Consider the following 26,243-nt stretch of genomic DNA (forward strand, 5'->3'; position numbering starts at 1 on the left):
TAGCTTAATATAATCACATTTTCTTTTCAAAGCTGTTTTTAGAGTTTCCTCCAGGCTGTGTAGACAATTTTGTCTCCCTGAACCATCTCTCCCTTGCAAGTATGATCATCTCACTCAGCCAGCACATATGGTGTCCAGAAGAGCAGGAGAGCCATGAGAGCGGGAAACCTCAGCTACAAACAAGATAGAGATTCTAAAGATGAACATTACTGGCTCATTTAGTAACTCAGGACACAAGAGAAAAAAGTAATGGAACAATCAGACAAGCAAGGCTTGTCTTTTCTATTTCTGTTCTGTTTTGTTTTCTCAGTCTCCCAGTTTGGGAAAGAGGAAGGATGTCCTTGTTGTGGATTGTGTCTAAGGCAGATTCCTTACTAAGGTAATGGAGCAGAAAACGGGCCTACATTAAGATATGGAAAAAGACCGTGGCACTGAAAGGAACTGTTTAAAGTGCAGCTTTGTTAGAAATGTGACTCCATAAAATAGTCTCATGGGTTCCATGTTTGTCTCTCAATAATTTCCAGATTAAATGTGCTCAGATTACTAATAGAAAGATAGCTTTTCTAACTGCTAGCACTGCAAACTTGTCCTGGATTCCAGGAGTCAAGCTGGGTTCTTTCCACCCTGTACGCTATCATCAGTAATGGTGGTTCTGCAGGCCAAAATTATATCCTTTGTTGGGGTCATCCAGGTGTTACCAAGGGCAGAATTTGGAGACAGTGAGATCACCTGTCATTGAAGCAGCATTTATAAACAGTGGGGTCAGGCAGCTGTCACTGAGGGCAGCACTTAGTCTGCAGAACCTTCATTGCAGATGATGATGTGCAAAGCAGAAATATATCAGCTTGACTTTCAGAGCCTAAAGTGAGTTGGCATGATTGGTAGATAGAAAAAAAAAAATTTCCACTTGTAATCTCAGAACATTTGGTTTGGAGTGACTGAGATACAATAAATATGAAATGCTACGATGCTATTTTTAACAGTCGCTATTCTGAGAACTGCTTTTTAAAACCAGAACTGTGACAGCACCAGGTAAAACAGGGCCTTGAAAAGCTAGTGAGCAGAACCATTAAAGAACACTGCAGACAAGGGAGAGAAAGCGCCAAGTGGAGAAAAGAAACCATACAATTCATGGCACCAGCATGCATGGAGCCTAGGGAGACCCATAGGCCGGTCTTTGGCCAACTGTTGACTGACAGAACCTGATTGTGATGTTGATCAGCTTAGCACAATCTTGTGTATTGAGCTTTTGTGTTAATGCTATTTCCCAATATTCCCATTCAGGCACCTGCTCTGACTGATTGTTCCCAGAAGCCAGTAGTACTGTGGCTCAGAGGGAATAAAGTTGATTAGTATGTCAAATTCCCATTCCCAAAAAGAATCCTTCTGCACTATTATTCTTTTATATATTTACTTTGTGTGGTACCAGCATTATCTGCGAAAGGTTCAAGAGTTCTGCACTGTCATAACCAACACAGGAACAGGGAGGAGATGATGCCTTTCTTCGGGCTTCTGCAAATCCACCTCAGAATCGGGTGGAGTCCTGAATGCAATCTGATATTGGCTATAGCCAGCTGCCTTAGCAAGGACTGGCCAACCCTGGCATATATGCAGAAATCAGAGGAGGTGGCTGCAGAGAGAGCTCTGCAAATCACTTCAGTTCTGGTTTGAACCCTATCCTTCCCATGTTTGTTTATTCCTTGGCAGACATGAAGTGTCTCAAGTGTGCTGGGTGTATCTCACACAAAAGCAAAGTGCCCACTGTGGAGAGGATAGACAACAACAGAGGAAGCATACGGTTGTTATTGGGACCCCTTTCACTTTCTGCTACTGCTGCACAGAGGCATGCTTGTTGTTTTAGCTCCTGAATGCCTGGGTTAATCAGGCAGCTTGACCCTTTGACATTTTTTGGCAGCTGTAGCAGTGCATCTGAGAGAAGTGCCTTGATTTAACATACTGACACAGCTGGGCTCACTAGGTCTGCAGCTCTTAGCCCTTGGCCAGCCTCACATCATACACACAGACACACATGCAGAAGCACCCAATCCAAGAACAACAAAGAGGAACAAGCCCTGCTGGCACTGGCTCTTCACATCTGGTGCTGTCCTCTGGTCGAACCTCAGTTCTTGTATTATGTGAATTTTCTGGGATCAGTTCTGTTCCCCTTACCCCATTAGTTTCCCAGGAATAAGTTGTAACAAAAAGGGTCAACATTTAGATCCCCCGTAACCTGTAGAAGAGCAGCTCCCTCTAGATTTGCAGTCTGTGCCAGACAGCTTAGAAGAAAGTGGTGTTATGTCAAAGTGAAGGATGTCAGCTCCCATTCCAAGGCAGTCATCAGGCTAAGAGAGAATCAAGGCACTGATGAGAATTTATGCAAAGGTGAGAATGGAGAAAGGGCAGTTTTAGAGACATTAAACAGGAAGAAATAACAGAACTTAGCAAGAGAAGGACTGGTGGGGAGAAGAACCAAAGTTGACAGACGCTGAGGTCTGGAAAAGGGGAAAGACTGTGAAGTTGTCAGGCAACCCAGGGATGGAGAAGAGAGGAATTGGAAGGAAGGATAATCAGTTCAATTTGGGAAGTGGGACTTCTAAGAGGACACAAGAGAATTTGAGATGTGAGAATAAATAGATGGCAAGGGATTGGGGCAAAGATGTAGATCTGAGAATCATCTGCATAGAGGTGATATTTGAAACTGCAGGAGTAGATGAGTTTACAGAGAGAAAGAATCTGTAGAAAAAGATGGTGGGCAGGTGTGTGGGATGCCACCAGAGAGAGAGAAAGAGTTCTGTTTAAATGCAGTTATGGATAGAAGCATGATCCTCCTGCCCTCAGCTCTCCACGCGTCTTAGTGTCACACCTGCTGACTTTACTGACACAACATCTTTTTATCTGTTAGTTCTGCAGAGTTCACACAGCTACAGTGAGTGAGCTGGATTCGACTCATGCAGTACTGACAGAATTGGCAGCTAAGTTATCAGTGCAGAATCTTTATGTAAGAGGCAGAAAGAGTGCAGCTGGACTCTCAGGTCCTGGCTGAAGTTTGCAGCATTGGCAGTAAGAAACCATGAGCACAGTGGATCCAAAACTGTCCATGAAAAACAATAAAAATGGAATCCAGCATGTCATTTGACAATAGCATTTCAGACTATGACTGAGCTAAGGCAAAGGTTGTTCCATGCAAATGTCATATCAGAGCCCTCTCCACAGGATCCCAATTTACTCCATGCAACCCGGCTGAGAAAAATACAGGTGCCCCTGCCTGGCCATACAGTTGTCAGGAGCACCTTTCTGGCAACTTGCTGACTGAAATCTGAAGACAAAAGGTGTCATTCAACAATTCAGAAGTTGCTCACATGTGCCTGAGTCTGTTAGTCGTCAGCACATCACATGGGGATTGGAGACTACTATTCTTATCACTGAGGAGAGCTGAAAGTTATTATGAACTTATGCCACAGAGGGGAGTCAGGGGAGGAGGAGAAAGAATTGTGAAAGGCACAGGAGTACTGAGCAGGAGAATCTGGAGTGACCAGAATAGAAAGTCAGGAGGGCCATGAAGTAGTCAGAAAGGATAGAGACAGACAGCCAGGAGGGGGAGTCAGGAGGGATCAGGGAGAGAGAGAGGAGCAGTGAGAAGGGAATAGATTCATAGATTTTAAGGCCAGAATGGACCATTATGATCATCTAGTTTGATCTAGAGTCCTCAGTGAGTTAATCCATTTTCAAGCAGGAGAAAGTGCTAATCTCACTATGAGAATGATGCTCCCCTGGTAAAGGAAGCACAGCTGAACCGCACAAAGGCCAAGAGGATATATTCTGTTTGTGCCCCAAACTTTTGTACTCACTGCAAACGGCCCTGCAGAGGCATCTGCTTTATGAAGTGCGTAAGGATTGGATTTTTCTTGTGTGTGGCTCTCAGCTTACAGCTCAGTGACTCTGTGTGCTTCTCCACCTGGAGTCAACGTGTGAGATCCTGAGCTTAGGTTTGAACACAGCCCTCTCTGCAACCTCCCTCCCTGTGTGTGGTAGTGTCCTACCAAATGGCTTAACAAAGATGTTCTTCGAGTGCTTGTTCACATCAGTTCCAATCAGGTGTGTCCGTGCCGTGTGCACAGTTGTCGGAAACTTTTCCCTTAGCACCTCCCGTCAGCTCGGCTAGGGAGCCCCCTGGAGTGGCGCCTTCATGGTGCTCAATATATAACCCTACTGACCTGACCCCCCTTCAGTTCCTTCTTACCATTCGTGGCTATGCTGGAACTGCGTTCACTTGCAGTGCCTAGTTCTTCGTAGTTTTAGTGATTAGTGTTGTTAGTATAGGTAGTAGTAGTGATTGGTGACTGGGATCATTTGTATCCCATCACCCCGCCTTGGGCTGCAAGGCATACCGCAAGTCCAGAGGTTTAAGTCTTGCGGTGCTTGCTGGAAGTCTATGCCCAATAGTGACCCTCATGACTTGTGCCTTAGATGCTTAGGGGAGGCGTATCAGTCAGAGCACTATAGATTTATAAGGATTTCAAGCCTAGAACCAGGAAGGAGCAGGACTTCTGTTTAAAACAACTATTGATGGAAGCCGCACTCCATCCTGCGGCACCAGACCGCCCAGCCCCGGGCTCGAGTTCGTCAGTTCAGAGTGCCCCGGCATCGGTCTGCAACTTGGTGCCGATGAAGGACTTTGGCAGGAGAGACCCTCAGAACTGGAAATCCCCGGCACCACAGCAAGGAGCAGTGTCCTGGTATCACTCCACGTCTCTGGGGCCACACGAGGCATAAGAAGACAGACAGAGGGTGCTCTCCTCAGAGGGCTGCAAGATCATCAGGGATGCTCTGCTGCTCCAAAGGAAAGACTCAGCCACCAAGCAGCTGGCATCGTTGAGTCCGGCACTTAGTGACTCTCCTGCAGGGCAGTGCCTGGTGGAGGTGTTGGAGCAACCCTCCGCCTTGGACACTTTTTGAGGCTTCTAAGGATCTAATTGAAATTATGGCACCTCAGCTATCAGAGGGAAGCCTCTGGCACCACCTAGATTGGTACCATCTAGAGGCAAGCCTGTGATGATGTGGTGCTCCTTGTCCTCATTCCCAGCACCATTCCTGATCCACATCCCCATAACACCACTCCCCAGCACCACCCACGGTACAAGTTCGCATGGCACCAGGTGAGAGGAAATCTACATCTTCGACATTGAGGGGTCAGTGCTGATCTAGGAAACCCTCAGAGGATCGGCACCATCCTACGGCACCAGGGCGCAGCAGCTGTTCCCTGGCACTGTATTTGCGGCACTGGTCTCATTCGAGGGACAGCCAGTTCCCATCCTCAACAGGGTCATCGTGACACCGATCCCGAACCTCTTCTTCGCAGCACCGGCCACTGGCACAGTGGTCATCAGCACCACTTTGGTCGTTGCCCTTGGGTTCCTTGGACTCCAAGGACAAATCGTTTTATTCAAGGCGCAGTAGGCGTAGGTCCGGGAAGCTCTGGAGAGACGTCAAAATAGCATGGCAGCTGCAGTGGCTACCCCCCACACAGTGGCCCTTCTGGACCCCCTGAGCTTACCACCAGGCCCAGGGTACCCCTTCAAGAGCTTCCAGGTCAGTGGCCTCAGGATGTCACCCCTCCCACTCACCGAGGAATAGACCTGCCCCTTGGGCAACGGAAGTGGCCCTCACCAGACTGTCCCCTCAAACTGCAGAGCAGTCGGGGGATGCGGGTCCAGTGCCACCTGTAGCCCAGGACACTCCTGACTGGGCCTTAACAACAGGGGAACCTAGCACAGCCCAGGAACAACTAGGGCAGCTTGAGAGCAATGAGGACCCTGTAATCTCGATTGCTTCATCATTATCCTCGCCTGATGAGATGGTGTCAGGAGCGTGAGCCTCAGGTCCTCCACCCATTGACCACGGGGCTCACGAGGACCTACTCCACCACATAGCCCATAATATGGGTCTACAGGGAGAGGAGGCAACCAAATCGGAGGACACAATGGGGGACATCCTCACTTTGGATGGTCCTTCCAGAGTGGCACTGCCAATAATTAAAACAATTCAGAATAACAAGAAGACCCTGTGGCAGACTCCAGCCTCCATTTCGCCCACCACCAGGGGTGTGGAGAGAAAATACTTTGTCCCCTCCAAGGGATACGAGTTTTTATTCTCTCACCCACACTCCTGCTCCTTGGTAGTCTCAACAGTAAATGAAAAAGAGCGCCAGGGTAACAGACACCAGCCCCCAAGACTAAGAAGGCCAAACGTATAGACCTCTTTGGCAGGAAAGTGTATGCTGCTGGGGGCCTACAGCTGAGGATAGCCAACCAGCAGGCTATCCTCAGCAGGTGTAACTTTAACTCTTGGGACGCTATGTCCAAATACAAAGAGATGCTCCCTGCAGAGTCAAGAGCGGAGTTCTCAGTTCTGGTTGAGGAGGGGAAGGCGGTGGCCAGGACGTGCCTTCGGGCCTCCCTTGACGCAGCCAGCTCGGCAGCACGAACCATCTCCTCAGCGGTGGTCATGAGGAGAACCTTCTGGCTCCAGGCCCACAGACCCTGCAGGACCTTGCCTTTGATGACACAGGGCTGTTTTCAAACTAGACAGATTTGAGACTCAAATATTCAAGGGCAACAATGAGGTCTCTAGGGATGCATACGCCTGCTACCCAGAGAAAACCTTTCAAACCTCAACCCCAGCAGCAGCAGAGGCAATATCAACCCCACCCAAGCCAGGACCTTTACCACCGTAAGGGCAGGAACAATAGGCATAAGCCATCTAACCCGTTGTCAGTCCAGGGCCAGGGCCTGACTAAGCCACAGTCAGGATCCAAGCAAGGGTTTTGAGGGGATGCCTGAGGATGGCATGCCAGACTTCATACCGGATCCTTCTCCCTGCTTTCTGAACTGTCTATTCCACTTCTACCATATGTGGTCCATTATAACATTGGACCGTTGGGTCCTTCGCACGGTAGAGGTGGGATATTCTCTCCAATTCTGCTCCTCACCGCCCTCCCAGCCCCCTTCCCCATCCCTCTTCAGGGACCCTTCTCATGAGCAACTCCTTGTACAGGAGGTGCAATCGCTTCTTGCCTTAGGGGCAGTGGAGGAGGTTCCTCGGGAGCTATGGGGCAAGGAGTTCTACTCCCATTACTTCCTAATCCCAAAAGCAAAGGGGGGGGTCTCAGATCCATCTTAGACCTGCGAGGACTCAGCCAGTTTATGGTAAAGTTAAAGTTCCACATGGTCTCCCTGAGCTCAATTATTCCTTCCCTGGATCTGGGGGACTGGTATGCTGCCTTCAACATGAAAGATGCGTACTTCCACATAGCCATTTGTCCGGCCCACAGACGTTTCCTGAGGTTTGTGATTGATCACAAGCACTACCAGTTCACGGGTGTTCCATTTCAGTTTATCGACGGCCCCCTGAGTGTTCACCAAGTGCATGTCAGTGGATGCGACCTTTCTCCGCAAGAGACAGGTACAGGTGTATCCCTACCTCGACGATTGGCTGCTGTGGGGGCGTTCCAGGGAGCAGATGGAGTTCCAAGTGTAGTTAGTCACAAATACCTTCCAGAGACTGGGTCGCCTCCTCAACATGGATAAGTCAACGTTGTCACCGACCCAAAGAATAGAATTCATTGGGGCAGTGCTGTTAGACTCAGTTCAGACGAGAGCAATACTACTAGGGTCCAGATTCCAAGCACTAACAGGAATCATTCAGACTCTCAAGAGAGACCCCACCACGACTGCAAGGGTATGCCTGAGTCTTCTCAGACACATAGCAGCATGCACCCATGTGGTCAGACATGCCAGACTGAGACTCAGGCCAGTTTATTCTCAGTTATCACCTCAGTTTATCACTAAGGCTGACACAGTTTGGACTTGGTAGTAACAGTGCTGAGACGAGTCCTGGACACACTATGCTGATGGCTGGACTGTGAGGGAGTCCTATTCAGCACTCCTCAGCCATCCAGACCTTGGTAACGGATCCATCAGACCTGGGTTGGGGAGGCCCACCTTGGAGTTCTACAGATGCAGGGCAGGTGGTTGCAGTCCAAGATCCAGCTCCACATCAATATAAAGGTGCTCAGAGCGGTGAGACTAGCCTGCCAGACCTTCAAGGACAGACTTCAAGGTCAGTGCGTGGAGATGTTGACCAACAATACCACCGCCAGGTTTTACATAAACAAAGAGGGCAGAGCCCACTCCTCCCTTCTCTGTCACGAAGCTCTCCAGCTTTGGGATTTCTTTATAGCCCACTCAGGACGCCTCCAGGTGAATAATCTCCCAGGCCTGCAGAACAAGATTGGAGACTGTCTCAACAGGTTGTTTCTCAACCATGAGTGGTCAGTCCGTCCGGACGTTTTACATTCCATCTTCCAAAGATGGGGCTTTCCCCAGGTGGACCTATTCTCCACCAGGAGCAACAGGAAGTGTCCAACATTCTGCTCCTTCCAGAAGCACCGTCCGGGCTCCATCTCGGACGCATTCTTGCTACTTTGGGGTGACTACTTCATGTATGCCTTCCCACCAGTCCCACTCATTCACAAGGTGCTGCTCAAGATCCACAGAGACAAAGCTGATGTGATCATGCTGGCCCCGACAACATTGGTACTCCTTGCTTCTGGAGATGTCAGTGGATGCCTCGATAGCACTACCACTTTACCCAGATCTGATTACACAAGACTTTGGTCGCCTCCTTCACCCAGACATCCAATCCCTTCATCTCATGGCTTGGAAGCTTCATGGTGAAACCTAACGGACCTCCAATGCTCAAATTCAGTGAAGGAGGTGTTGCTTGGTAGCAGGAAACCTTCCACTAGGGTCACTTATCTAGCTAAGTGGAAAAGGTTCTTGTGCTGGTGTGAGCAACATCACACATCTCTGCTTTAGACATCTATACCACTTATCCTGGAATACCTACTACATCTGAAACAGCAAAGGTTGGCAGGATCATCCATCAGAATACACCTTGCGGCCATCTTGGCATTTCACCCAGGAAAGTCGGGGCTCTCTGTATTCACCAACTCCATGGTGGGCCGTTTCCTAAAGGGTTTGGAAAGACTATACCCACATTCTCGACCACCGATACCCACTTGATCTCAATCTGGTTCTCTCCAGACTAATGGGAGCCCTGTTTGAACCACTGGCTACATGCTCTTTTCTGTATCTCTCATGGAAGATAGCGTTCCTGGTTGCCATCACTTCAGCCAGGAGGGTGTCCGAGTTGAAAGCACTGACCTCCACCCCCCACCCTCCCACGGTCTTCCATAAGGACAAGGTGCAGCTTAGGCCTCACCCAGCCTTCTTGCCCAAGTTGGTATCTCAATTCCACATTGGACAAGACATTTTTCTACCAGTCTTCTATCCCAAGCCAGATGCCAATGCGTGGGAGCAGAGACTTCATTAACTAGACGTCCGGAGAGCGCTAGCGTTCTACACTGAGCGCATGAAACTTTCAGGAAATTGAATCAACTGTTCATAGCGGTGGCAGATCAGATGAAAGGGCTTCCAGTCTCCTCACAGTACATTTTGTTATGGATAATGGAGTGCATCTGTACTTGCTACAACTTCGCCAAGGTTCCAGCTACACCTATTACAGCACCACCGACGTGGGTTCAAGCCTCATCCACAGCTTTCCTGGCCCAGGTGCCCATCCAGGAGATCTGCAGAACAGTGACCTGGTCATCCATGCACACGTTTACTAACCACTATGCCATCACACAGCATGCGAGAGAGGATGCAGCTTTTGACAGAGCAGTTCTCCAATCAGTGGTTCCTTAACTCCAACCCCACCTCCAGGGGAGAGCTTGGGAGTCAGTCACCTGATTGGAAACGACGTGAACAAAAACTCAACGAAGAAAAAATGGTTACTCACCTTCTCGTAAGTATTGTTCTTTGAGATGTGGTGTTCATGTCCATTCCAATACCCTCCCTCCTTCCCCTCTGTCGGAGTAGGCGGCAAGAAGGAACTGAAGGGGGAGTCAGGTTGGCAAGGTCATATATTTAGCGCCATGAAGGTGCAACTCCAGGGGGCTCCCTAGCCAACCTGATGGGAGCTGCTAAGGGAAAACAGCAGCAAAGAGTCCTGTGGCACTTAATAGACTAACAGATGTATTGGAGCATAAGCTTTTGTGGGTGGATACCCACTTCGTCAGATGCATGTCAGGAAAAAGGTTCCAATGGCCATGCATGTGGCGTGTGCACACTTGATTGGAATTGACATGAACAACACATCTCGAAGAGCAACAATTACAAGAAGGTAAGTAACTGTTTTTTCTTTCTGTTTCAGAGCACTGAGTAGTATGGACCTCATGGTACTATTAAGTGTGTTCTGTGACTTGGCAGCTCAAAACCAAATGCTTTTTCCTTCACTTCCCATCTGCTTCTCTCAGAGCCAGGCACGGGGGCACTCAGAACAAACAGCTGTTTGAGGCATATAGAAGGAGTGGCTCTTGCAGGTGCTTGTGGGCTCACTTATCTCCCTTTTACCTTTTTTGAGCTTCCTGCTGGCACTGCCCATTTCTTTCCACATTCAGGTAGTGTTTTGTGGCTTCCATCTCTGAGCCCCAGTGGCCTATATGACTTAGTGTCTCTCACTGGCCTGGCCTTTCCATGCTGATCTCGTTCTAATCCAGTGCTTTTATCTGGCAGGGTAACGTCTACAGAAGGGCAGCTGAATGGATTCCAGAACAGCCTTAGTAGCGCAGCATCCTGTGAGCCAGGCACAAAATCCACAGGTGAGTGCAGGTCCCACAGACAAGAGTAAAGGAATGGAATGATGGACTGTGTTGATCTCCAGGAGTTGGCAGGAAAGGGGCCAAACCTCTGGCTAGAGAAAAAGACAGTTTCTTACCCTGAGTGCAGTGGTTTGCAAGTAGCAGCCCTGGGGCCATCTGAGGGTGGAACTAATTCCTCCTGGGACACTGTCAGAAGGACTTCCTGAGGAGGAGCCGGGGCTGAGTCTGGCAAGGAGAGATAGAGATGAAGGACCCTAGAAATATGGTTGAAAGGAGAGCTTGATTAAAATGAGCCACCTTTGCTTTTAGCCTTGGCTAAGGGACGCTCTGCTGTTTCTGTTTGGCCTTTAAAAGGCCAGGGCATTTTTTACTTTTACCTTTCTGTCTTGCATTAAAGCCTCTCTATACAGAAAGGGTTACTCTAGGTATGTCATATGGATTTGTCTTCTCTAATTTTCTTACTTCTCTGGTTCATGACTGCTTAATTCAAAGAGGTTCCTCTGGGACCGGTGTCTAGGGAACAAGAACCTGATCTTTTTCTGTTGCTTCAAAAGTGTCTGCAGAACAGATATGTTGTTGGTTTAGATGAACCAAAACTGTATGTGATGTTATTGCCAAGGCCCTGTGTATTCTGTGATGCTGCAGCCATGGAATTTGCAACACAATTGAGCTCCAGAATCTGAGCTTTAATTTTTAAAGAATTATATTTTTAGCCCTTATGGTTGCTAAGAAAACCATGAGAACATGACTTGAGTGTCTCTGATGCAGTGATGTCTGCCTCAGTCTGCACAGCCTGAAACAATGGCTCAAAAAGAAGTGACCTGCCCCATTCATCTCTAGTGGGGAGGGGTTAGCTCTGAAATTTAAGGATGACATTTCCGATATTAACATTAACAATTTCATTGCTGATCCTTTACCAAAAACATCCAGCTAATGCAATTCTTGTACAGTTCCAGACTTCCTCCCACGCTTTACCACCTGCCAAAACCTTCAGCTTTACTACCAGCAGTTTTTACAACAGTTAACCGAAAAATCTGCAGCCTTCTCAGGGTATGGCTACATTAGAAATTTCAAAGCACTGCCCCGGCAGCGCTGCGAAGTGTGAGTGTAGTCAGAGCCGCAGCGCTGGGAGAGAGCTCTCCCAGCGCTGCTTGTAAACCACATCCCTTACGGGTGTAGCGTGCAGCGCTGGGAGCCCTGCTCCCAGCGCTGCCGCCCTGATTACACTGACACTTTACAGCGCTGCATCTTGCAGCGCTCAGGGGGGTGTTTTTTCACACCCCTGAGCGCGAAAGTTGCAGCGCTGTAAAGTGTCAGTGTAGCCAAGCCCTCAGACCTGATAATGTGGGTGGGGACAGTGTAAAATAGGATTCAGTATGAAAATAAATAACACAATTTCTCTATTTTAATGTATATGTAGTTGGTGCAGAATTCTAGTTTGCACAATTCAAAACCCGCTTGCTGCAGAGTATTGGGGCCATGATATGTATAGGACTATAGATTAAAAGCCCAGTCCTGAGGATCTGACCCAATGGGAAAAAATAGCGGGTGCTTAGCACCCACTAGCCATGGCTGTTCGAGCAGCTGCCACCAATCAGCTGTTGAAGCGGCTGAGGGAGACACTTGCGGGAGGGTGGAAAGCAGCAAGCGATGGGTAAGCAGGGCCTTGGGGGAGGGTTGGAGCGAGGGAGGGAAGAGGCAGAGCGAGGGCAGGGCCTCGGGGAGGAGCGGAACAGGGGCAGAAAAAGGAGGAGTGAGGGTGGAGCCTTGAAGGAGGGGTGGAGTGGGAGCAGGAAGAGACGGGGTGAGGGTGGGGCCTCAGGGGAGGGTGGAGTGGGGGCAGGGTCTTGGGGCAAAGCGGGGGTGGAGCACCCCTGGGGAAAAAGAAAACTCAGTGCCTATGATCTGACCAAGCTGATTTATGCAATCCTGCATGAACATGCCAGTCTGTTGAGCACTGTTCTTCTCTCGGTTGCTGCCTCCAGAGCTCCCGTCATTGCCACCCTACACTCTTCAGCCTTGCAGGAAGCAAACCCTCTACATGCAGTGTATTCTCCGACTTCCTTCTGGCCACTGCTGAAAGTATCTCCTTCTGTTGATCCTGTATGTGTCTACTGTAACTGCAGGCAGCAACCCCTCCCTATTTCTGAGAGCATCTTCCCGGAATTAATGCAGAGCACGTGTGAGGGGAATTGTCAGTAGAGGGACAATAGACAGCAACAGTCTAGAACCGTAGGAAATGTAAGCTAGATAGTATGGGTCCCTTGGTAATTGTGAGATCCTCTTCAAGGGAGGGATGTAACCATTCGTACTGGGAGTGTTCAAGTTGAAGTGAACACATGAGGTAGAAATCTTAGTCCTCTCCTGCAGGATGTGGCTAGCTGACCCAGGGCAAACCTGCCTCTCTGAATCTGAAATGAAGAGTTTAGGCCAGAGCCTGTTGTATAAGCTCGAGCGATAGAGCTTAGAGCTTGGAGGAGGGCTAATGGAAGCATGACTTGCTGGGTAAGCCACTTAAAGCCTTCTCCTTGCTCCGGAAGAAAGGTGTTACAGCTCCAAGAGTAGTTTGTGCTATTTCAGTGAGCAGAATAACTGGAGAGAAGGGATTGTTGCTCTTGGAAATGTGAGGGGAAGATACTTTGCCCAGTTCAACTTCAGGCCCCGCTTTTCCAGGTGCCTGAGGGACTAAGCCATTTTTCCTCCTCTCCCTCTGCAACCCAGTACCTTCTTTGTTCTGTAGCCCTTTTTTCTCTCATCATAAGGTTTGATTATCATTTCACTTATAAGTAGTGCCCTACATGTGCCTGGCACTGACTAGAGAGATTGGAGACATGGGCCCTGCCCTGAGGAGCATGCAGTCTAGCTCAGATACAGTATGGCATGACTTTGGATAAGAGAGAAGGGAGGTTGTTCTGAGGGACTCGTCCTAGAAGTAGAATGGATAGTAACCTGGTAAGGAAAGAGATTAAACAGGGCAGTTCCATGCACAGCCCCAGGGTCAGCAAGGGAGGATGCAGGCAAAATACCCTCCCTTCTGACTCTCAGCCTGAAAGTTCCACATGGATTCTGAAGTGTCAAAAGGAGCATTCACTCTCTGCTTGGCCAATTCAAACTCAGTTTATTAGGTCCTGACATGGAAACCTTCAGGGTAGTGAACTGGGAAGCAGCACAACCACATCCACTGCGGAGAATAGGTTCAGGAGAGTATTACTTCAGCAAACTCATGGAGCACCCTGGGATTGGTCCTGCTCCCTAGTGGGCAGAGCTTTGACTGACTTTTGAGTTGGGAAAGGCTATCAAAGAAGCCAGTGGAGAGATCCTTCTGCCCATTTGATTATACGGTAGTATCTTTGCAGGGTTTAGAGCTGCATCTCCCTCCTCCTCTACTGCTCGGCTGTAGAGACTACTCCTGGATGAGTCCTGCCCTTTCTTATCTATAACATGGGGTGAAAGAGGCATACTTGTCTGAGAAGGCCAGTCAGACACCAACAGACAGAGGGTGAAATCCTGGCTCAATGGAAGTCAATGTGAAAAACTCCTATTGACGATATTGGGACCAAGATTTAAAACAGAGGCTCTAAGCCTCTTTCACATGTCTGTACCAATGTATATCTCTGGGTATGTTGTAATCCCTTGGGGCAGGATGGGTTTGCAGTCACACTACCATAAACAGAGACACATGGAAAAGCTGTTTGGGTCCCTGTTGTTCCGGATATACCCACTGGGCTATTGCTGCCTTCTGATGGTTGTTAGCATAAGGGATGTGAGGGTCAAGTAGTGGGGAGACTTCTGTGCAGAAGGAGGGAGGGACAGCCCCAAGCTAAGCCATCTTTTCCATTTTCCAGGTCCTTTGGAAGTTGGCCCCCAGCTAATATTCGCCAGATCCAAATCTTTTTCCAGCCGTTCCAGATCCAGTGGCACAGTTGTAGGGCAGAGAAAGAGAAAGACAGTGCAGGCAGGGCCAATTTAAGGTAACAGCAGCCACCTTTGGACTCCCAGCCCATTCTTCTTCCTCTGTCCTCAGAGGTAACTCTGATTGCCTTGCTGGGAGTAGTAGACTTTGGGTCTCAGCAAGGAGAAGAGTGAGAGAGGCAGGTAACCCAAGAGAAGGTGAGTCTGAGGTTCTGTGGAAGTGAGAAACACAGGCACTAGAGAAGCTGGCAACCAATCTGCTCAGATAAGAATCCACTTACAGGTGGTACTGCAAGTGTAAGAAAATACTAGTTCTTTGAGTGCTTGCTCATGTCCATTCCATTGCAGGGATGTGTGCTCGCCACTGCACTGGTGCCGGAAGTTTTTATCCACAGTGGTATCGATAGGGGACCAGCTCTGGTGCCTCTGGATTGGCGTGCATATGTGCTGGTATAAGAGTGCCGCTGGCCCCGTCCCTCTCTCCCTCCCTCAGTTCCTTCTTATCGGCCAGTGTTGGTGCTGGAACATTCCCCTTGCTCTAGCAAGTGGTCTCCTTTCAGTGGTTCTTTAAACCTTTTTCTTTGAAAATAGTTGTAGTTAGCTGATAGTTAGCAGTTCTTCATAGTTTAGTATACTTTAGTGATAGCTAGTCCCCTGAAGGACTTAGTCCAAAGATGGGGCATGCCCTGCTCCTTGGGCTTCAAGCCTTGCAATCGCTGTAAGAAGCCCATGCCAATCAGCGATCCACAAATAAGCCCACCCCATGATCTGTCTCCTACTCTGGGGAGTGGTAGAGGCATACGGTACCTCATGGTGCCATCCACCCCGGAAGCCTTTCAAGCGGCAAACAACATCTTCTCCCTCCCCATGCCACCCACTCCTCAGGAAGAGAGGCCCAAGGACCCCTCCCTCCCATCCGTTTCAAGCTAAAAGTCTTTAATGGCACCCCATCATAATTCACCCCTGTGGCACCATACCCCAGCCCAAGCTCACTCTCCAGTGCCATGCCAGCAACCTCCAGAGCTGCACAGACCCGCAACCAGTTGACAAATTTCCAGCACAGATCACCAGACACCATGCACTAAGCCCTGGGATCCCGATGCTAGTCACTGGACCCACAGTACCGGGCTGCAGAGGCACGCCATCGGTTCCCAGAACCCTGGCAACAGTCACCTGGTAGGCACTGCTCACCAGTTCCCAAGCACTGCTCACCAGAGCCTCCTTGGCACTCTCAGAAGTCCCGGCACCGCTCCTTGGAGCCTTGCCAGTTACCACTGCCCCAATACTGGTCGCCAGAGACTCAACACCGGTCGTCAGTCACCAGAGCATCATAGATGGTCCCCACACTCCCAGTCCTGCTCACCAGAGCCTGCACACCATCCTCGGAGCAAGTGGTATCGCTCCCCGGTCCTATGCACAATATCGCCGGTCACTGGATACATGACATGTCTCACCAGGTTCCTGGTTCCTGCTCCCCGAATGGCAGGCATGAGGCAGACAGATACAGCAGGAAAGCCTACCGTATGGTGATGCCATCGTGGTCACCTGAAGAAGATTATTGGTCCTCAGGCTCTGAGAGTGAGGAGTTGCCAGTCCCAAAAGACCTACCACCACTTGCACAGTCAGCAGTACATGGCCAATCTATAAGTACCTGGCCACAGTGTCAAAGCCCGGGGCCCTGGCAGAGGTATAACCCATGAGCATGTTCGCAAGCTGGGAGTTCTCAGACCCAGCGCTTAGTCTCAGGATCTTCAACATCAGTGTCTCACCCTCCTATCCCCCAGAGCTTGGATGTCAGGTTGGGCCAAGGGGCCCAGGAACCACTCCCTCCAGGATATGTGGCTCCCCAGGCAAGGAACAGGGAACCCGCCCCTCACCCTGGGCTGGTCTCCTCCTCCTTATTGCCTGATGAGGAAGTAGCATGGCCCTTGCAGATGGTGCCTCAAGATGATGTCAAAGACCATCAGGAGCTTCAACAGCTGGCAGCGAACCTGGGATTGAACGCGGAGATGTCCAAACTAGCGGACTCTCTATTTGACGTGCTGGCCACAGCAGCCCCAGCAAGGGTGGCCTTTCCTGTCCATGACGGGGTGGTCAACATCGTAAAAGCCTTGTGGCAGACCCCGTCATCCTACCACCTGTGTCCAAGAGGGCAGAGCACAAGTATTGCGTCCCTGCAAAAGGGTTCGAGTACTTGTACACGCCCTCACCCCTGGGTCGCTAGTAGTAGCAGCACCCAACAAGTGTGGCAGCCAGGGATAGCCCAGCTCGACCCCCCAAGAATAAAGACACGAAATGACTCATATATGGCAGGAAAATTTATTCTACAGCCAGCCTACAGTTTCGCATTGCAAATCACCAGGCCCTGCTTGGCAGATGTCATTTTAATGTATGGCAATCCACGGCCAAGTTTACTGACTCACTTCCGCAGGACTTTAAGCAGGAGTTCAATGCCATATTAGATGAAGATAGAGCAATTGCAGGGGCCTCCCTCCAGGCTACCTCAGACGCAGTGGATTCCACTGCCAGAGCCATGGTGTCGGTGGTGTCAATGAGGCGGGCGTTGTGGCTGCAGTCATCTGGCCTGTCAGCGGAAGTCCAACAATCTATCCAGGATTTCCCATTTGACAGGTTGGCTCTGTTTGCTGAACAAACAGACAGCAGATTACACGGCCTGAAAGACTCTAGGACCACTCTGCTCACTGGGCTGTACAGTACCCCCCTGGCCCATGCTAGGAAGAGATTTAAACCTCAGCACACACACAGGTTCACAAGCTAGGCCAGAGCAGAACCGTACCACAGAAGGAGGAGGAGATATAGGCCACAGGAGATTCTTACAGTTTGTGGGAAGTTCCCTGTGCTCCTGTTCTGCCTAGCAACGGCACCAAGAGTGGTTACAAAGTGCATGGTGGTAGTCGCAGCCTACCTCAGGCATCGGGGTATCCAGATATTTTCCCTATCTTGACGACTGGCTCATCAAGGGCCGCTATGAGCAGCAGGTACAATGCAGTGTCTGGGCTCTGCAACCCACTTGTGAAGCTCTGGGCCTGTTGATAAATGAACAAAAATCAACATTAGTCCTTGTTCAGAGGATAGAGTTCATAGGAGCTGTCTTCGATTCCACCGAGGCCAGAGCATTTTTGCCACAAACCAGGGTCAAGGCAATGTCAGATCTGATCACACAAGTCACACAAGGTGCACAAGATCATCAGTGCTCAGGTCTGCCTCAGACTCCTGGGGCCAGGGCCTGGGGTGGAAGTGATGAATCCGTCACTTCTGGGACCAACCCGTCATTTCCAAGACCAATCACGCTGGCCAATCACGCCAGCCTGCAGGGGCCCCCAAAGCACAGGGCCCAGGGTGGTCGCCCCAATTCACCATACCCAAGGGACGGCTTTACCTGGGGCACATACCCATGTGCACCTATGTTGTCTGACACACAAGACTATGGCTAACACCCCTTCAGATGTGGTTGTCATTGGTCTGTTCCCCAGCCATACACTCTTTAAACAGGCTTCTCATGATCCCTCCCCACGTACTCACCTCCCTACAATGGTGGTCCAAGCCGCACCCGTTGATGGAAGATGTTCCATTTGTGACTCCGAGACTCACAGCATCCCTAGTGTCGGATGCATCTGACCTCAGTTGGGAAGCGCACCTTGGTGCCCTCAAGACTCAAGGACTATGGTTGCGAAAGGAGTTGTTGCATCACATAAATGTCTGAGAGTTTTGGGCCATCCTCCTAGCTTGTGAGGTATTTCTTCCCCATCTATCTGGTCGAGTGGTACAGGTGCTGACAGACAACATGGCCGCCATCTTCTATGTCAACAGATAGGAGGGAGCCCGATTATTGGCCTTGTGTCAGGAGGCCCTTCGCCTGTGGGACTGCTGTATCCAGCATGCAATCCACCTGGAAGCCTCCCATCTCCCTGGCGTTGGGAACATACTGGCTGATCACCTAAGCAGGTTCCTCTTCTCTCACCATGAGTGATCCCTCCCCTCAGAGGTCATCAAAAGTGGGGAGCTCCCCAAGTGGACCTGGTCACTACCAAGCAGAACAGAAAATGTCACCAGTTCTGCTCTCTGCAGGACCTCGACAGCAGCTCGCTATCCAATGCCTTTCTCTTATCATGGTTGGGGGCTCTAATGTATGCCTTCCCACCAATCCCAATGTTCATCAGGGTCCTCTCCAAGATCAAGAAGGATAAAGCACAAGTCATTATAATCGTGCCAGCCTGGCCTCGTCAGCATTGGCTCGACATGCTCATGCACTTGGCAGTAGCAGCTCTGTGGGCTCTCCCCGACCATCTGGACCTGTTCTCCCAGGATCACGAGAGGTTACTGCACCCAACTTCTCTCCACCTCATGGCATGGATGCTCTGTGTCTAAGCTCCGAGGAGCAAGCCTGCATCAGTCAGGTCCAGCAGGTTCTCCTGGAAAGCAGAAAGCCCTCCACTGGGGAGACCTACCTTGCAAAGTGGAAGCGCATCTCCTGCTGGGCATCAGAGCGGAATATCTCTCCGGTTGGCGCATCTCTGCAATCCATCCTGGATTACCTGTTGCATTTCAAGCACCACAGCCTTGCCTTTTCATCAGTCAAGGTGGACTTGGCAGTCATATTGGCCTTCCCCCCTCATGTGCAGGATAGATCGGTGCTCTCACATAAGATGACAGTCAGGTTCCTGAAGGGCCTCTGGAGAGTGTTTCCTCCAGTCCGAGAAACAAAGGGTAGGTATAAATGGTCAGTTTTCAGAATGGAGAGAGGTAAATAGTGGTGTCCCCCAGGGGTCTGTTTTGGGACTAGTCCTATTCAACATATTCATAAATGATCTGGAAAAAGGGGTAAACAGTGAGGTGGCAAAATTCGCAGATGATACAAAATTACTAAAGATAGTTAAGACCCAGGCAGACTGCGAAGAGCTACAAAAGGATTTCTCAAAACTGGGTGACTGTGCAACAAAATGGCAGATGAAATTTAATGTTGATAAACGCAAAGTAATGCACATTGGAAAACATAATCCCAACTATACATGTAAAATGATGGGGTCTAAATTAGCTATTACCACTCAAGAAAGAGATCTTGGAGTCATTTTGGATAGGTCTCTGAAAACATCCACTCAATGTGCAGCAGCAGTCAAAAAAGTGAACAGAATGCTGGGAATAATTAAGAAGGGGATAGAAAATAGGACAGAAAATATCATGTTGCCTCTATATAAATCCATGGTATGCCCACATCTTGAATACTGTATGCAGATGTGGTCGCCCCATCTCAAAAAAGATATATTGGAATTGGAAAAGGTTCAGAAAAGGGCAACAAAAATGATTAGGGGTATGGAATGGCTTCCATATGAGGAGAGATTAATAAGACTGAGACTTTTCAGCTTGGAAAGAGATGGCTAAGGGGAGATTTGCTTGAGATCTATAAAATCATGACTGGTATAGAAAAAGTAGATAAGGAAGTGTTGTTTACTACTTCTCATAACACAAGAACTAGGGATCACCAAATGAAATTAATAGGCAGCAGGTTTAAAACAAATAAAAGGAAGTATTTCTTCATGCAATGCAGAGTCAATCTGTGGAACTCCTTGCCAGAGGATGTTGTGAAGGCCAAGACCATAACAGGGTTCAAAAAAGGACTAGATAAATTCCTAGAGGATAGGTCCATCAATGGCTATTAGCCAGGAAGGGCAGGAATGGTGTCCCTAGCCTCTGTTTGCCAGAAGCTGTGAATGAGCAACAGGGGATGGATCACTTGATGATTACCTGTTCTATTCATTCCCTCTGGGGCACCTGGCACTGGCCACTGCTGGAAGACAGGTACTGGGCTAGATGGACCTTTAGTCTGACCCAGAAGGGCCATTCTTATGTTCTTATGAGATCCGGTTACTCAATGGGATCTCAACCTAGTCCTCTCCAGTTCTCCTTTCGAGCCTCTCATCTCTTGCTCTCTTGCACCTGTCGTGGAAGGTTGCATTCCTTGTAGCCATTACCTTGGCGAGGTCAGTGTCTGAGTTTAAAGCCCTCACTTCAGAGCCCCTGTATACAGTGTTCTATAAGGACAAGGTGCATCTGCCACCTCATCCAGCCTTCCTGCCAAAGGCGGTGTCGTACTTCCATGTCAACTAGGATGTCTTCCTCTTGGTGTTGTGTCCAAAGTCTTACACGACCAATGAGGAGAGGTGTCTGCACACTCTAGATCTCAGGCGCACCCTGGCTTTCTGTCTGGAGTGCAGCAATCCCTTCCGCAGATCGACACAGCTCTTTATCACAGGATGAAGGGCCTTCTGGTGTCTTTTCAGACGATTTTGAACTGGATCACCACCTGCATCCGTACTTGTTACAAGTTGACACAGGCAGTGCCTCCACCGATAGTGAAGGCTCATTCTACTAGGGATCAGGCGTCTTCGGCTGCCTTCCTGGCCTATGTCCCCATCCAGGACATCTGTAAAGCCGTGATGTGGTCATTGGTACACACTTTGGTGATGCATTACGCCATCTGGGTGATGGCAAGCCAGGGATGATGCTGGATTTGACAGCTTTGCAATCGACACATCTGTGAATTCCTACCCACCTCTGAAGGTACTGCTTGGGAGTCATCTACAATCAAATGGACATTGAGCAAGCACTCAAAGAAAAAACAGTTACTCACCTTTTGTAACTGTTGTTCTTCTAGATATGTTGCTCATGTCCATTCCATGACCCACTCTCCTTTCCCTCTGTCGGAGTTCTGGCAAGAAGGAACTGAGGGAGGGAGGGGGCCGGTGGCACCCTTATACCGGCACATATGCTCACTGTTCCAGAGGGCGCCAGAGCCAATCCCCTACAGACACCACTGAGGGTAAAAACTTCCAGCACCAGTGCATGTAGCGAGCACTCACACCTACAATGAAATGGACATGAGCAACACATCTCGAAGAACAGTTACAAAAGGTGAGTAACCGTTGTTTATGGATGCTGTGAGCCTGACTTGAACTCGTGATGGTAGATCAGAGAGCAAGGTGAATGTCACTTTGCTGTGACAACACTACCCAGGTTCTGATACAAGCAACAAATTCAGATTAGGAATCTTAACCTCTAGTTCCTCTGATTTTCTCAGGTGTTGTACATCCGCAGCCTGCTTCTCTCCCCCTCCCCCACATTGACTTTAATGGAAGTAGTGGTTGCCCCGCAACTCTGAAAATCAGACCATATGGGCAACCATTACATTACCAGTTCCACTGGAGAAAACTCTAGTCCCTCTATATGAACCAGGTTTAGATTTACCCTGCCTTAGACTGAGGGTCCCTAGAGAAAACTATTCCTCTGCTATTTTCTCCCTAATGGAATTTAACAACACACTGTGTGCTAGCAAAGTAATCAGCCAGGATTAAGAAGAGCAATCCCACTCTCCTGAGGCTGCCTGGCTGTTGCTTGCTGAGTGAATGACCTGTGCTGAAGTTTATGGTGGGTCTGTTCAATTCCAGGAATGGTCTTTGTGGCAGGCACAGTGTTCAAGCTGGTTGTGTGCAGATGATGAAGCCACAAGGCTATGGGCTAGTCAGTTTGTTACTCAGTTTGAGGGCCTGTTCATTCAGTAATGGTTTCCATTAAAGAAACTAACAATATCAGGCATGTGGGGCACACTCTTTGCCACATCTTAATGTTTTACTTTCCACCCCTTTGTAGAGAGACAGTACCTGAAATTATAAATTGTTCTGTGCCTATCTCAAGAAAAAGAGGTTTCCCTGGTATAAAAGGTATCTCTTTTTTCCCCCTGGAATTTTTAGCATCTGAACACAGGCAAGGAGGCAGGTAGCACAGCAGCACTGAGGAAGGTCTCCAAACGGCTACAAAGTTACACACTTCTTTATTCATTATTCATCCATGCTGAAAGTAGCAACACAAGGCAGAAGATTCAGGGAGAAGACTGAAGGGTGAAGGGTACTATTATAAGACCAGAATAGCAGTTCCTGGCCAGCTTCTCTATTACTGAGAGAGATTTTTACAGATATTTAATCAGAAGCAAGAGTCTCAATACAGAAGAGATCTGAAAGGGCAATTTACCCTTCATTTCAACATGATGCTCAGTGTATGCCTGGTGGAGGGGATGCTGCCGGGACACCTACTAAGGTGATCGGTTTTAGAGGTCCAATGGGAGTCACCCATGATCCATTTCTATCCCAGTGGGATGTTGGTGGTTTCCCCTTCATCTCTTCTCCTGATGTTTCTGTCTTGCTGCCCCCAACCTGGGAGTGTCTGAGAAAGAGAGTTTTATTTTACTTTTACTTTTATTTTATTTTACTTATTTTTATTGTAAAAGCTCCAAACCAAAGAACACCCATCTCGGGCTCTGAGTGTCTTGACATAAATGTATGTAACACAATAACAATACAAGGAGTTACAAACAAAACTCAGTGTTGTATAAAACCAGGGCAGAGGTATGTCCAGCTCCAATTCTGTCGGAAGTTGCACATTTATCAGTCAGGCTGGTTAATAATCACAGAGTATTATTCTGCCAACTCTTAGATTGGTGATGTTAGCAAGAAGTGGCTGCCAAGAGGGAATTAAAACTACATTGAGAACAGCTGGGTTGGGAGAAGTAAAGAGTAGTTGGTTTTCTGTCCTACTTTGGGGGTACTCATGGCTCCTGATTCAGGCACAAATGTCACTTCTTTCCCCTGGTCTAGGTTAAAACTTGGGCTCTGGCATATAGTCTAGTTTCCCTTTGATTCTGGTTCTTTGGGAAATGCTGTAGAGAAGAAGTGAGTATTACAGTGCAGCTTGAAGCTAAAGGGAAGGACTCTTCCTGATCTCTTTTGGGAGGGTGTCCCAGGGTCTCAGGCCTGCTGAGGAGAAAACTCTGCCTTCTGAGACTCTCATCTATATCTGGGCTTAATAATTATACCTGGAGGTTGTCCAGTGGTGTTAATTATCTATCTACTATAGAAATTCATCTGGCTCCAGCTGTGAATATCTGAGTGCCTGAGGTATCCAGCTGCATGGGGGAGACTCCTGAAGGACAGTCAGTCTTTGAAATAAAATGCACCCATCTCACTGAGGGCTTTGAATTGGATCCCTAAGTGCACGGGGAGCTAATGCTGGTTGAGGGGTACTGGCATGATATGCTGTCTTGGGCCTAATCCATTTAGGAGACAGACTGCTATCCGGTACATTATTAGTAGTTTCTTCACAAATTTCTTCTTTAGGTTGAGGAAGAGAGAAGTACAGCTGTCTAGCCTGAAGGTGATGAATGCGTGGACCACTATGGCCAGGTGTTTTAGAAGAGTGGATGGAATCTTCTTGCTGCTGGTTGTGAGAGAAGGCACCTTTAGTGACTATTGTTTGATTCTTCAGAATCAGTGATCAGTGTAGCTCAGCCCCAGAATTTTTCAGTTTGCAGAAGATCAACAGGCAGATGATGATTTTCTCAAGTTTTGGGTTTTTTTTTTATTATCCAGAATTATTTGACGACATTTCCCATGAATTTCATTTATGACTTGCTACATGAAATATGAAATTGGAGTTGAGTTGCTTAGTAGGGGTTGGCCACATAATTCACACATGGCACTTTATCTGCTCCCTGATTGGATAAGTGTCACCTTATCATACAGTTTCTTGGGTGCATATTCAGGGAAAACGAGTTTAAGAATTGCTTTCCTCGGGTATTCAAATGTACAAGCTTAAAATTCACTTTACACTAGCATTTGTGCTCATGAAAAACTTTCAGACAAATACAGAAGGGTGTGAACAAAACAGATGCAGATTAATTTAAAAATTATTGCACATTATTTGTCCAGGTATAGATACAGAAACTGTCCTGGAGGTGGGAGATTCTTGTATCACTAGGTAGTGGGTCCCAGTTCCCTGGGACCATAGAGAACAAGGACAGGAAATGTAGCATAAATGGTGAGGCTAGTGTGCACAGCCTGTATCAGTCACTTAGGCATTTGCTGCAGTAAGGTGAGATTCCCAGCTGCTGCCCTTTCCAGGATCCCTCAGCTTCTCTCAGGCTTCTCTCTAGCCTGGGGAGGCAGTGGGTTGTTGAGCACCAATGTATTTATTTTTATGTTGATAACACAGCCCCCAGGGGAACGTTGGCTACAGTTACAGTCAGTGTTTTCAGACCAGCTGAATCTGTCCAAATCCTTCAGCAGCAGCAGCTGAGAACAGGGCTTACTCAGGTTTCCACACTTTGTCGCTGATTCCTCTCCTCCGTACCACTAATCCCGTTAATTCCACTCTTCATTGCCACCCTTCTGGCTTTCTCTTCTTTCTGTGACTGACTGCACATGTGGTTTTGGCTTTGAAAAGTAACTTCAAATGGGCACCTCGAGTGACCTTCGCCTGAGACTGGCCTGGCTGCTCAGGGTGTTAAATACCTCATGGCACCAGTGAACTGCTTCTGATGACACCTCAACAGTAACCGTAGCACAGGAATATAGAACAGAATATAGAACAGGCTAGCTATCTGATAAACTTACTGAACTACTTAGAGGGAGCAGTGGTCAGAACCCCAGCATCTTCCACATAGACCAAAGCTCCTCTAGCAGAATCCTCCATCCTGCGCACAGCCTGTGCCACCAATGGTTATGACATTCTGTGAGCACCTCTTTCTGCCCTTCCTATAGTGCTCCCTTCCTGTAGCGCTGCCAAAAGGGGATTAGCAGGAAACATGATCTTCCCTGTATCATAGGAATTTGGAAAGAAGCAGGGCTTGATGTGGTGAAGGGAGGTGAATCCCACTGTTACGTTTCCCTTTTTGAGTAGATGGAGGTCTGCTGTGATGGCGAGTATTTGGTTTCACATCTGTTCCAAGAAATATCCTCCTAAAACCATTGTCCTTTGAAGCATCCCAAAGCTATCCAGGGCCCCCTCCCTCCCCTCAGTCCCCTTCCTACAATCTCAGGGCCATAGAGAAGCAGCTGACTCCCACAGGCATGAAAAGATGGAGAGCCAGAATCACTGTTGATCCTGGTACAGTAGTTGTGGGATTATTGGCCCAGAGCAGTGCAGAGACTGAGCCCCTAATACCAGTGCAGAGGGACCAGAAGAGAGTGAGGTGGTAATATAACACCTTTTCTCTTAGTCTGTTTCACATTGTTGCATGGAGAAGGAGGGCAGAGTGACTCTGCAACTATTAGTGAGCAGACATCAGAGGCCCTACCCATGTACATTACAGTAGCTTCACAATGAACTTGGAGCTCTAAAACTAAACAGCGGTGCATGATTACAATTCTTTCTGTGTTTATCCACCTATCTGAGTCGTATGGGAAACTCTTATTAATCTCAACATAATCTAAAGCTCCTTTCTGAAGGCAGCATTTTTCTAAGCCCTCCTCAGATGATGTTAACAGGATAATGTCAAACTCAGCCATCGCCTCTCAGCTAGATCTGAGGGGCTGTGCTCACTTCTAATTAAACAAAAATACACTTATTCCTAAATTCGTGAGAATGGTCTGCCTCTTGCACTTCTCGTGCCTTTGTTTTATGAGAGGAAGAAGCTGTTTCCTGTTATCTCCTAGTTGAATGCTAATGAGAGGCCAGTCCAAGCCTGGGGAGCATTTCAGGTCTGCTGAAAACAGACATGGGGCTGGGGAAATAGGAGAGGGAGGAGGGGATGGTCTCTTAA

General features: G+C 48.5%; 1 protein-coding gene across 12 annotated transcripts in view; it reads left to right on the forward strand.

Moving 5' to 3' along the window:
- Positions 1–26,243, forward strand: part of TTLL5 (tubulin tyrosine ligase like 5) — a 239,726-nt gene that overhangs the window by 202,039 nt on the left and 11,444 nt on the right. For 6 of the 12 annotated variants that reach the window (XM_075065554.1, XM_032802003.2, XM_075065559.1 and 3 more), the window contains 2 exons: positions 10,638–10,723; positions 14,569–14,694. In XM_075065554.1, the coding sequence (XP_074921655.1) occupies positions 10,638–10,723; positions 14,569–14,693 (211 nt within the window). In that variant the 3' untranslated portion in view covers position 14,694. Of the gene's footprint in view, positions 1–10,637; positions 10,724–14,568; positions 14,695–26,243 lie in introns of those variants that run through there. The other 6 variants (XM_075065558.1, XM_075065563.1, XM_075065556.1 and 3 more) reach the window with 2 other exon arrangements.

The sequence above is a fragment of the Chelonoidis abingdonii genome, chromosome 4, assembly GCF_003597395.2.
Source record: "Chelonoidis abingdonii isolate Lonesome George chromosome 4, CheloAbing_2.0, whole genome shotgun sequence".
Taxonomy (NCBI): Eukaryota; Metazoa; Chordata; order Testudines; family Testudinidae; genus Chelonoidis; species Chelonoidis abingdonii.